This window comes from Chelonoidis abingdonii, chromosome 22 (assembly GCF_003597395.2).
Source record: "Chelonoidis abingdonii isolate Lonesome George chromosome 22, CheloAbing_2.0, whole genome shotgun sequence".
Classification (NCBI taxonomy): domain Eukaryota; kingdom Metazoa; phylum Chordata; order Testudines; family Testudinidae; genus Chelonoidis; species Chelonoidis abingdonii.
This window is the reverse complement of record NC_133790.1, coordinates 19,529,271-19,542,284: the sequence shown is the minus strand read 5'-3', so window position 1 is coordinate 19,542,284 and position 13,014 is coordinate 19,529,271. Positions and strand designations below refer to the sequence as shown.

General features: G+C 45.2%; 1 protein-coding gene across 1 annotated transcript in view; it reads right to left on the bottom strand.

The window, feature by feature from the left end:
* Positions 1–8,587: 8,587 nt before the first annotated feature.
* LOC116815921 (carbonic anhydrase 15-like) overlaps positions 8,588–13,014 on the bottom strand; it is a 37,692-nt gene continuing 33,265 nt past the window's right edge. The window contains exons 7-8 of the mRNA XM_032764717.2: positions 12,663–12,829; positions 8,588–10,539 (exon numbers count right to left, since the gene is read on the bottom strand). Coding sequence (XP_032620608.1) covers positions 10,318–10,539; positions 12,663–12,829 — 389 coding nt within the window. The 3' untranslated portion in view covers positions 8,588–10,317. The remainder of the gene's footprint in view (positions 10,540–12,662; positions 12,830–13,014) is intronic.

Here is a 13,014-nt window from a genome sequence, read left to right as displayed (position 1 = left end):
TTACATCGGTGAGCGCATATGAGCGCTGTTCGGTGAATAATTGATCACGGGGGAATTTCTGCCATCCTTGATGGAGCACCTGGCGCAGCCCAGTAAATCAGGCCGGCTGTCTAAGCATGGAATCCCATTGGTTCAAACTCTCTTCATGCTGTGCTTCCATTAAGTGAACTAATATTTCTATTCATTCTCTCGCTCACTGGGCTGTGGATCTGGGATGTGTCAGTATTTTGAAAGTACAATTTTCTAAAATGCAATATCCCTCCGTCTACCCATTTCATTATTTCCTAAACAAAGCAGCGATATTTGAACCAAAATACTTACTGCTCCTTTCATTCTCGCTTCCCCTGAGAGGAAGAAGCGCAGCCAGACAAAGGAGAACTGGTTGCAGCTTTGTCACTGGAGTCAGAGGGAAGTTGTATGAGCATCATAAAGATCAGAAATTGGACTTTCATTGGGGCACCCAGTTTAAAAACCCAGACCAAGGTTTTCAAAACTGACCAGTGAATTTGGGCCTCTCCTTCTGCTGGTGTCCAGTTTGAGACCCCATAAAGGGGCCTAACTTCCAGAAAGTGCTCAGCCTGGGAAAATCAGAACCCTTTGAGGTGTCTCACCCAAAATTACTAGTCACTTTTGAAAGGCTTATGCCCACTGTCCTGCTCAGTTACTTATTTGCCTCCTGTCCCCTTTCTACCCCTTTCCCCGGGGAGGATGGACATTCATACTATTGAATCATACGTGTTAGCCTTGACTGGATGCAACATCCACTTAGGTAATGACTTCAGTGGGGTTCGGATCAGCCTCCTAGAGAGCTGCCACCGTCCTCTGCCAGGTTTAGCAGTGAGAACCCAAATCTGGAACCTGAACCAGATACCAGCAGAGCTGAGCAAATCCAGCAAAAATCCAGCATCTTTAATGTTCATTCAAATAAAGGTGTTGAATTCTCAGTTACTATATTTATGCTTCTGTGTGTTTTCCCTTTACACTGCTGTTCTGCTGCACGCTTCCAATGGCAGACATGCTTCCTGAAAGACGCAAGCATTAGGTGAATACTAGAGAATATTTCCAGAAAGCAAATTTCTAGCTCAGACTTGGGGCATTTTCACTAGAATCCTAAACCTAAGCGTTAAGCTCATCCAATCAGGGTAGAGAAATAATATCATGTGGCCTACACACCCAATCAAAATGAGCCAATGCCCCTTGAATTTTGGATATTTGCAATGAATGACTCAAAAACAATCTATGGACCAGAATTCAATGGTTCAGTCCAAAAACACCACCACAAGCTGTTTGTGGACACTTTCCAGGAAAAAGGCATGATAGCTCCAGTAGATTAGTCATTGTAGATTGATTGTTCTGCTCCAGTAGAATTCAGACTACTGCATAAAATGCTACCTCTAGACACCTAGGCTGGGTCTATGCATCTGTGTTGCAGTGATGATTTCAAAGCTGTTACTAACTCTGAAGAGATGCCCTTAACAGCACACACTACATATTTTATGGCATCGTTTGTGGCCAGAAATAAATGATAAAATCAAAAATTATAACAAGAAATACTGAAATACAGTCACAGCAACTTTTATGGCAACAACCGCATGAAACTAACCCAGCTTTGGCCCTGATTCAGCAGGACACTGAGGCATATGCATAACTTTAAGCATATGAATAAGTATAAGCTTGATTTAACGGGACTACTTATATGTTTAAAGTTAGGTATGTGCTTCAGTTCCTTGCTGATTCAGAGCCTACAGAATTAAATCTTTATATTTACTACGATAAGCCAGTGGTTCTCAACCAGGGGTACATGTACCCCTGGGGTACACAGAAGTCTTCCACAGGGTACAGCAACTAGTCTAGATATTCGTCTAGTTTTACAACAGGCCACACAAAAAGCACTAGCAAAGTCCGTATAAACTAAAATTTCATACAGACAATGACTTGTTTATACTGCTCTATATACCACAAACTGCAATGTAAGTACAAAGTTTGTATTCCAATCAATTAATTTATAATTGCATGGTAAAATGAGAAAGTCGGCAATTTTTCAGTACTAGTGTTCTGTGGCACTTTTGTCTTTTCACGTCTGATTTTGTAAGCAACTAGTTTTGCAGTGAGGTGAAACTTGGGGATACACAAGACAAATCGGACTCCTGAAAGGGTACAGTGGTCTGGAAAGGCTGAGAGCCACTGCCCTAATCCACTGACTGTCATCTGATGGCTATTTATTTTGAAGTTATTAAATCATAGTTTATTGATTTAGCATAGTGCCATAAGTCATATCTCCTACATATGTAGAAGAAGAGTATTTTGCCTTACAAGCTATTGAAATCAGAGTTCTGCTAGAGTATTTATTTACTTTAAATATTATCTCAATTGTTTAAAAATGGGAGAAAAAGAGAAGGTAGAATTTGCTAATGTGCTCATGTCACAGAAGATTTTCCAGATGCCCTTTAACAAATACTATTTTAAAAAATAACCTTTTCTTTTACAATAAAAATCCTGTAGTTACGAGCTAATGGCAGAAGACCAGAAAGCCACAAAGCAAAGGCCCCTGGTGCCAGACAAAAGTCTGTGATCACAACGTTCTGTTCCCTTGTACAAAAGATTTATGATGTGGGTGTAATGGTTTTCACAGATGGATTCTGGGGAGGGCAGTTGCTTAGTGTTCTCTGCCATTATTGATCTGCTGCGTTTCCCTCATTTACTTATGGAAGAGACTCATTCTGTGTTTTAAACAATCCGAACCAAATGCAGGTCCTGTGCCTGGAGTGGGGGTAGATCCAAGCCCGTACCCAGAATACGACCTGCAGTTCCCAACACAAACTGGACATTGGTGCAGACACCCTATAGGTTTAATCCATCTCTGCCCTTACTAACTAAGGCCCTGCTCCTGCAAGATGTCTGGCCCATGCAGAAGAACCCTAGCGCACAGGGCCCTGCAGCATTCAGCGGTTCCCATACACGGAGTCACTTGAAGGAGGAGGGCCTGGGTTGTCTGACTGTTCAATAGATGTAATTGTGACATTCTATACCTCAGGGGAGCACCTTGTAACCCTCCTATTCTACATCTATATATAACTGTGATATTGTATATAAAGCAGGCCGTTTGAGGTATCAGGGGATCTGCTGAAAGCCATTGTTCTCTCTCATCAATGCATATGAAGTTATAAGAATTGTGTTGTATAGTTTTCACTAAAATATGCTGTGGGTTTGGGAAGCACCATTGTCTCTGGAGATCTAGCTCTCCAGAGACAATGACAAGGGAAGAGGTAACCAGTGCCTAGGTGGGTACTGAACAGACATCACCAGCCATTGTCCAGCAAGGGAGTTAGAAGTCAAGGACTCACCTGCATAAGGCCAGCCCAGGGGAATTGCTTAACCTTGCCTGGGGACTCAGCAATGCCCCCCAGACATGCCTGGACATGTGTTCTCCAAGCACGTGGACTAAAGGTATAAAACAGAACACAGTGGCCACCTGCTGGGCCTTTCTCCTTCCCCCACTTACGCTGCAAGCAACAAGGACACTCAGAAGACTGAAGACTCCAAGAGAGGGGACTGGCTCAGGTTTCAAGGGTGAAACCTGTGTACTCTGAACTATGGTATCTAGTGGGGTGAGAAAAACTGCTTAATCTAGATGTTGCCCAGTCTAATCGGGTTGAGAGTTTAGACTGCAAGCTTACATTTTATTTTATTTTGGTAACTACCTCTGACTTTTTGCCTATCACTTATAATCACTTAAAATCTACCTTTTGTTGTCAATAAATGTGTTTAACTGTTTATCTTTACCAGTGAGTTTGCCTGAAGTGTTTGGGAAGGGTGTTTGCTTAGGTTTACAAATGCTGGGGTATATCCCACTTTCCATCCATGAAGTGGTGAAGCAATTAATAAATTTGCACTGCTTTTCCTTATATTCCTGAGGTACAAGGCTGGGAGTTGTGGGAATTTGGCTGGTGCCTTTATGTGTGTGATTCATGAGTGGCTCTGGGAGCATTCCATGCAATCTAGCTGGGTGTGGAGCTCCACATATCGTTGTGCTGATAACAGCACCTGGAGGGGCTTGCTGCTTGTCACTAGCAAAGCATTGTGAGAGACAATCCAGGTTGGGGAGTTAAGGGGGCACAGCGGTCCCACAGTCCCCGGCTGCAACCCGGGGATCCCATCACAGTAATCACTAAGAAGAACTTCCTCGAATGTTGTAGACAATAGTGAATTTCTCCCGCTGTTGCACAATGACCGCTCTTTGAAATGCAACAGCACCCTCACTAAATCTAATGTGTCTATGTTTTTCCTAAGACAGCTGACACTTTCAGTGACAAAGGCAGGTGGAGGTGCTCAGAAAAACTTCCTTGGCTATGGCATTTTTATAATTCTTAGTAAACTTCATGTATGTCACAAGAATGTTCAGATATATTTATCAGTCTTTGCATATATTAAACTGAAGGGGGTGGGGGAGGGAGGACACCTACTGCAAAATATTCCACTATTGGCCAAATACAGGGTTCTGTCTTTGGTCCCCTTCTCTTATGTCTCTGGGCTTATTTCTGGGTAATTTCGTCCTCAAACACAGATTAAACTGCCATCCGTATGCTGAAGACTTATGGATCTTCCTCTCTATTCCAGACCTGTCACTTCCTGTCCAAACTAAAATCTTGGCTGGTCTCTGACATCTCCTTGTACATGTCTAGCCATCAACTCAAACTCGATATGGCTAAAGAGAACTCTCCATCTCCCTCCTTTTCCAAGTCCTCCCTGCTACCTCCTTTCTGAATCGCTAAAGACACCACCACCATCCTGCTTCTCACTCAGGCCTGTAACCTGGGTGTCATCTTTGACTTGGACCTCTCTCTAGGTCCAGGCTATGTCCAAACCTTGCTGATTCTTTCTGAACAACATTTATAAGACACAGCCTTTATTATCCATCCAGACACTCAAAATTCTCATCCAAGCTCTCATCATCTCACATCTCAACTCCTGCAACGTTCTTCTCTCTGCCTTTGACAAATACAATTGTCTTCAAAACAGCACGGCAAAGATCATTTTCGTAGCCCGTCACTGTGATTGTGTCATCCCTCTCTTCACATCCCTCCCTGGGTTTCCCCTTCTCTACCACATGAAACATAAGCTACTTGGCTTCCCCCCTACTTTCAAGCCCTTCAGAGTCCCCACCCTCCCCATCAGCTTTCATTTCTTGTCAAGATGTCCCTCACCTCCGATCAGCCCTTGGTGCCATTCTCAATTAGCTATTTGTTACGTTTTCAAACAAGCACCTTCATGCTTTCTCCCACGCTGCTCCTCACAGCTGGAAGGGGCTCCCCACAAACACCCACAAAACTGCCTCATTATCTTCCATCAACTCCTTCCGCAAAACTCCCCTTTGCCCCAAGGCCTACAAAAAACTTGATAAGCGTTAGGCCACTGGTGTTCAGCGACCACTGCCTATCACGAATATTGTCTCATCATTTCCACGTACCCCCATGTCTATTTGTCTTATGCTTAGATCAAGGAGTAAGCAGCCATGGCAAAATGAATTCCTATCTTCACCCTACTTTTACTAAAGCTCTGCCTAGGGTAGGGGATCTTTGAAGGGGCAGCCCTCTCATTCTTCTGGATAATCTGATTTTAACCAATGTAGAAACAGTGGTCCCCATTTTGAAAGTTGGGCAACTAAGTTAGGTGCAGAAATCCATATTTAAGCCCCTCAAGAAGGGGTCTGATTTTCAGAAGGACCCAGCAGCTGCTATTGAAGTCCCTGGTGCCGTGGGTGCTCAGCACCAATGAAAAATCAAGCAATTTATTATGTCTTAATATGGATGTAGCTGCCTAACTTTAGTCGTTCAACTTAGGAAATCTCGCCCTTTTGATTGTTAATATTTTGCACTTCTCTAGCACCTTCTTTTGGAAGATCTCCAAGTGCTGCATGTATATCCATTAGTTAATAAACCCACACAGCACTGTTGTGACTTTTTTGCAGCTGGCGGATGAGTGTCCACTAAGCTCAGAAGAGACATCTAGACTTATTCTATCTGGGACCTAAGCCAGGTTTGAGACTCAGACCTTAAAATGCAAAGAAAGGAAACTTATCTGGGCTGCATAGATCAGCCTCAGCTGTGGAGGGCTCTAATTCATGCATTCAATCTATGAAGCATCTCTCTGAAAATGGGCATTTTTAGAGCCGACTGCTGCCCCTCCATAAATACCGGAGCTCTCTGAACAGTGAAAACCAATGATGGGCGGGGAGTGAAGGAGAAAGCCCTTCCCCAGGGAAAAGGCTTAATTGAAAGGACTGTGTGGGTGCAGGGGACTGGGTTATATGAACTAAAATTGACTGACCTTTTCCAGAGCTAACTTTAGACTCCATTCATTTTTCTCCAGTTCTAAATTTAAAGCTGCAATTACTGAGAATAAAAGGAATAGTTCAGGCTCCTGAGATCGGGTCCGCTCTTTGCAAAAGAGCCAGGTACCTCAGCCCTCTCTGTGTTAACCCCAGGAGGTCAGGCAATTTTTATCTCAATAGGCTTTTCCTGCACAGGGAGTGCACAGAGATCTGGGGATGCAGATAATCTATTAGAGAGATCTGGGGATGCAGATAATCTTATAACAACAACAATAATAATAATGAAACTACCCTATCTCCTAGAACTGGAAGGGACCCCGAAGGGTCATTGAGTCCAGCCCCCTGCCCTCACTAGCAGGACCAAGTACTGATTTTGCCCAAGATCCCGAAGTGGTCCCCTCAAGGATTGAGCTCACAACCCTGGGTTTAGGAAGAAAAATGTTCAAAGCACTGAGCTATCCCTCCCATGGGATAGCCCAAATCCCATTGGAAGTCAGTGGGCTCCCTAAGGCTGCTAGGGAAATCCCAGCCATTGTACCTGTCACTCTGAAGGATCCCCCAAACATGTTTGCAAATCTAACATACGAGATTTCCTTCACCACTAAAATGCAGCCAGCTCTGGGGTGAAAGCAGCAGCTGCTACCGCCTGACAGTGCTAGTTAGGACAGGAAATTAAAAAATAAACCGAATTTCTATTAATTCATTCCCATCCATTCTTTCCTCTCTTAGAAGATGATCTGGGTTATTATTTCCGGAATTCAGGAAGGGACAAGACAAAAGTCTGAAATTTCAGCACATAAATGATGAACATCCCAATTCCCTTCCCCACAGCACCCCCAGCCCCTGTCCCTCAGCAATGAAGGGCAGCAGGGACCAGAAGAGCAGATCTGGCAGCCAGAGCTATCTTGGCAGGTACATTTTCATTGCATTTCAGTCATTTTACCCTTAACAGTTTTCTCTAGAGGGTGACCAGCTGCGTTCCCCTGCCAGAGCAGAGGATTCCCCATGTGGAGACATCGCTCTTGACTGAAATAAAAAAAAGGCTGGTATGGACAATTTGAGTTATACTCTCAGCGGTGCCTTAATGGGAGACTGAAAGGCTGGATTCCCCTCTCACTGACACAGTGTGAACCAGGAGTGACCCCAATTAAGTCAATAGATTTGTTGTAAACAAGAGGAGGAATCAGGCCCTTCTACTGAAAGTGTCATGCCTCCACCTGCAGGGAACACAGCCCATGGGGAACACCCTGCAGGAGTGTTCAGAAGCTACAAACCATCCATGGATGGTGTCCCCCATGCTTCCTCCTTGACGCATGCGTCTACACCTGAACTCAGCTGCTTTGCAGTTCCACGTCTCCGATGAGAGAATACTCAGACACCATCTAACCCTCTGGCCTGTGCTTTGAAAAGAAGGCTAAAAAATCCAGCCCTATTTATGGCAAGGCTGGGGGATGACAAATTCCTAGTGCTCTAGGTACCAGGGGCCTAGATAAGGCCACCAAGTCTTCCAGGAAGGGAACCTGAATTTTCATGGGGGAAAAGCAAAATAAAAAACATTTTGATAAAAATCTCCCAGGCTTTTTTTATTCATCAAAGTAAGGGGGGAGGGGGGCACAAGCCCCTGTTAGGTTGAAAGGTGCTAAAGGGCGAGTCTTTGATCTAAAGATTATCCCAGGCCCACGTAAAGTTAATGGATGTGCCATGCACTCTTACAGACTCAAAGGAGGGGGGCAATTAAGCCTGTTTATGTAGAAGAGACACCTACAAAAAATGGAGGGACCGCTCAAGGCACATGGCAGGACGGAGCTAAACCATGTGGGCTGAGGGGTTTCCCTGGTTGCAAACCCAGAGAATAGAATGCTGGTTTTGCTGCCTGTGTATGGTAGAGGCAGGAAGCCTGGTGAAGCAATTCTGAGCCTGACCCTGGGCAGAGACAGGACTTCTTGAGCGCAGAGGTCATTGTGGGGAGGGGAAGAGCAGACCTGGGGATTTCTGACTAAGAATTTCTGCTGCTGTTTGTTTCTATCGTGCTCAGGGGGAAAGACTTTGTGCACATTTTTTGTCACTGAAGAAGATCACGCCCAAGAATAAACCTGACTCATATAATTAATTTTGCCTCCTAACAGAAACATCCCCTGCAAGACCTCAAACACTGACTATCCACTAGAGCCAAATGGGGCAACTCCCCCTGTGCAAGATGCCCTGGAGACGCACAAAGTATCAAATGGAAACAAACGAAAAGCCAGGTGATTCCGACCAGAGATGTAAGAACTCTAGATTTATTACAATTGCATTCTGACATCATTTAAAAATTTCTTCTCATTCAACAGAAAGCCCTGTGTGTGTGTCACATCATCAGTCACTCCAGCATAGCGCAGCTGGCAAAACCAAAGGGGTCACATTTGTAAATATGCCCTTACTGGATGTGAGGGTCCAGTCCTGCAACACCAGTGCTTAACTTTAAGCAGGTGAGGAATGGGAGAGCTCAACGGGAGTTCTCATGTGCTTAAAGTTACATGAAAGTCTTGGCAGAATCAAGATCTTAGTTATTGATTTTTTAAACTAGCAACGGACATTCCTTTTCCTTTGATCCCTCACCATTGGCTCCTAAGCAAAGTAGCCAGTCATGGGATAAGACAGAAGGTCCTCTTATGGATCAGGAACTGGTTAAAAGATAGGAAACAAAGGGTAGGAATAAACCATCAGTTTTCACAGTGGAGAAAGGTAAAGAGCAGGGTCCCCCCAAGAATCTGTGCTGGGACATGTGCTGTTCAACATATTCATAAATGATCTGGAAAAAGAGGTAAACAGTGATGTGGCAAAATTTGCAGACAATACAAAAATATTCAAGACAGTTAAGCCCATAGCAGACTGTAATGAGTTGTAAAAGGGATCTCACAAAACCCAGTAACTGGGCAACAAAATGGCAGATGATGTTCAGTGTTGAGAAATGCAAAGTAATGAACATTGGAAAACATAATCCCAACTATACAGACAAAACAATGGGGTGTAAATTAGCTGTTACCCCTCAAGAAGGAGCTCTTGGAGTCATTGTGGATAGTTCTCTGAATGTATCTGCTCAGTGTACAGTGGCAGTCAAAAAAAGCTGACAATGTTAGGAATCATTAGGAAAGGGATAGATAATAACACAGAAAATATCATAATGCCACTTTATAAATCCATGGCATGTCCACACCTGGAAAACTGCATGCAGATCTGATCACCTCACCTCAAAAATGATTTCTTAGAATTGGAAAAGGTACAGATAACAATCAGGGGTATGGAAAAATCATCAGGGGTATGGAACAGCTTCCATATGAGGAGGTATAAAAAGACAGACTGTTCAGCTTAGAAAAGAGACAACAAAGGGGGGATATGAGAGAGGCTATAAAATTATGACTTGGTGTGGAGAAAGTGAAGAAGAAATTGTTATTTACCCCTTCACAACACAAGAACTAGGGGTCACCCAATCAAATTAATAGGCAGCCAGTTTAAAACAAACATTAAGAAGTATTTCTTCACACAACGCAGAGTCAACCTGTGAAATTCGTTGACAGGGGATATTGTGAAGGCCAAAAGGAGCACTGGGCTCAAAAAAGAATTAGAGACATTCACAGAGAATAGGTCAATCAATGGTTATAAGTCAAGATGGTCAGGGATGCAACCCCGCTGCTTTGAGTGTCCCTAAGGCTCTGAGTGCCAGAGCCTGGGACAGGACGACCGGGGATGGGTCACTGGAGAATTGCCATGTTCTGTTCATTCCCTCTGAGACATCTGGCATTGGCCACTGTCAGAAGACAGGATACTGGGCTAGATGGACCTTTGATCTGGCCCAGTACCCCCTGCCAATCTGCTTTCATTTCATTCATCGCATTCAGTCCTGTGGCTAGAAAATGATCACAGTGTGGAATCACGGATATGAAGACATCATAAAATAGTCACGAATCATTCATGAAAAAGAAGGGAGGGAGTCAGGGGAGGGGCCTTTAGGAGGGACCTGAGAAGTGGACAATCTGGAAAACCAAGAGCAGAGGAAGGAGCGGGAGGCTGACACTGGGCATGGCACTGCGGCTGATCGTGGCATCTCTGGACGCATAGACTTTTCGGTTCTTGAGAGGCTGTGGCAGTCGAAAGTTGTTGGTCATTTTCACTAGAGAGGTTCCAGTGCCATTGGCCGGGAAGTGAACTGTGTTGACAAATGCGTTCAGCTGCAGATATGAGAGACAGAGAGAGATTTCAAGCCATTTCATTATGTTCAGGCAAAATACTTTGCAGGCCCCTGATTCAGCAAAGATTTTAAGCACATGCTCATCTTTAAATACACGTTTAAGTACTTTCTTGAACAGGGATGGACTTAAACACATGCTTCAGGTTAAGTACGTGCTTAACTGCTTTGCTAAACTGGGGCCTAGACAGACATCAAAATCCATCCCCGTGCTTCCCTGCGACTCAGGGTTGCTCACTCTTCGACAAGGCTCCTGATACTAGGCATTTTTCTTAAAGACTCAGCTCCTGGAGTCAAGTGATCCCACGAGAATCTCTGTTTCAATTTAAAAAAAAAAAATTGTATCTAGTTCTCATAGCTGTGGAGAAACACTTGAAAGCAGGACTCGAGTGCACCCAGCAGCTTAGAAACCAGCAGGCCAATGCAATGAACCCCAGATTGGCTTAAAAATCATGAGATTTTCCAAAAATAATAATCTCATGATTTTTGAGGCCCAACGGGTAGTTTTGGAATGCACATGGCTGGCCAGGCTGCACTTGCGTCAAGGAAGCTGGGTTTGCAGAGCAGCCACTGAGCCAGGAGAGGAGGACGTTCCACCAGTCTGTCTGTTCCTTTTGGAATCAGGAAAAGGAACCAGCATGTTATCTTGGGGCACCGCTGCCCATACAGCCTTTGCCCAGCGGTCCTAAGACGGAACATGCCAGCACAGCAGGGCAACGCACATGGAGCACTGCTGACTGTAGCACACTTTTAGGAATTGCCTGATCCCCAATTTATTCAGCAGGGTTTTGGTGGGGAGGTTGCAAAGATGTTTCTGGAGAGTCTGGGGGTGGAGAGCAGCTTTTCTGTTGCTTTGATTTACTGTCTGGCTTAGTTAATTTGTTCCCGTTCCTGGTTGCTGATTGCCGTTGGCAGGCAATGTACGCTATCCAGATATGATTTTTAATGTTGCCTAGTGCTCATGATTAAGTTGCTAGAAAACTAGCTAGTTGTCAGGGCCCTAGAGCTTCTTGTGCAAGTGATTTATTATTGTTTCAATCTAAAGAAATAAAAGGAAAAGTGGCTACATAAGTCACATGATATTGCTGCAGTCACCCAATCAAGGAGAAAAAACAACTGTATTCACTTTCCGGCACAAAACAGTGAAAATGACAGGTGACCTCCAGAGCTCGAAGCATGAGTTAAACAACAGAGAGCTGTAACAGGCTGCCATCTTCTGTGGACACAACACGCACACTGACAATTTGGTACACTGGCAACTGCCCAATACTCACTGAGGAATGAATAATATTACACTACTAATCACAGCAGCAGGAACTCCATGCTTTTATTTTCAAGATAATGAGAGAGTTCATGGGGGCGGGGGGGTGAGAGGGTTGACTCCCCATGGGTTGCCCAGCTCTGACACAGAATGGTGCAGAGTACTGTCCCCAGGAGGAGATGCACCAGGTCAGAACTGCAAAGCCCGTGTTGCTTGGATGCCATTTCCCTTGGGAACACATGTACTTGAAATTGCTATGCCCACCTGGAACGGGTTTCAAGTCCAGCACCTGCAGCAGATGGTCCTGTGTGGCATTTCAGTGGACAGGGATGGTAAGAGGAGACAACCCGAGCAGGATCTCTGATCCCTGAACTGCTGCCCACGAGCTGGGATTGGGAAGGACCTCTGCATACTGAAGACCCTCTGCTGGATTCACCAGAGCAGTAGTTACAACAGAGCTGTCAGGGCCGGCTTTAGGCCTATTCCACCAATTCCACCGAATTGGGCCCCGCGCCTAAGAGGGCCCCGCGCCCAGTGAGAATCCCTTCCCTGACTAGAGGCGCCTTTTTAACTTTTACTCACCTGGTGGCACTTCGGGTCTTCGGTGGCACTTCGGTGATGGGTCCTTCAGTGCCGCTGAAGACCTGGAGCGAGTGAAGGACCCACCGCTGAAGTGCTACTGAAGACTCGGAGCACCGCCCGGTGAGTACAAACCCCACAGGTTGTTTTACATGTGTGTGTTTGTTTGTTTTTTTAAGTCATCCCTGCCGAGGCCCCGTCGAAACTGTTCGAATTGGGCTCCGCACTTCCTAAAGCCGGCCCTGAGAGCTGTGATGCGCTTTTACCTGAGACTGGCTGATAGGGATGGGTTCCTCAAAGAGCGTCCAGACGACAACCTCCGCGCAGTCTGGGGTGGTCAGGGAGCCCTGATAGCGGTAGTACTTGGACAGCTTGGCCATGCTGGGAAGAAGGTTGTTCAAGCAAAATGTGGATGCTAAATCCACAAAATCCCCTTCAGAGAGAGAGAGAATGAAAAGCCAACATCATAAAAGCCCATCCTGGGGATGAATGGCGTGGAAGAGCTGACATTTCTAAAGCTACAGCGGGCACCACTCAACCCTGCCTCACACCTTGCATCCTTCGCCACCGCAGATGCTGCTAGACCGCCAGGTGCAACAGCAGCATCTTGGCTCTGCT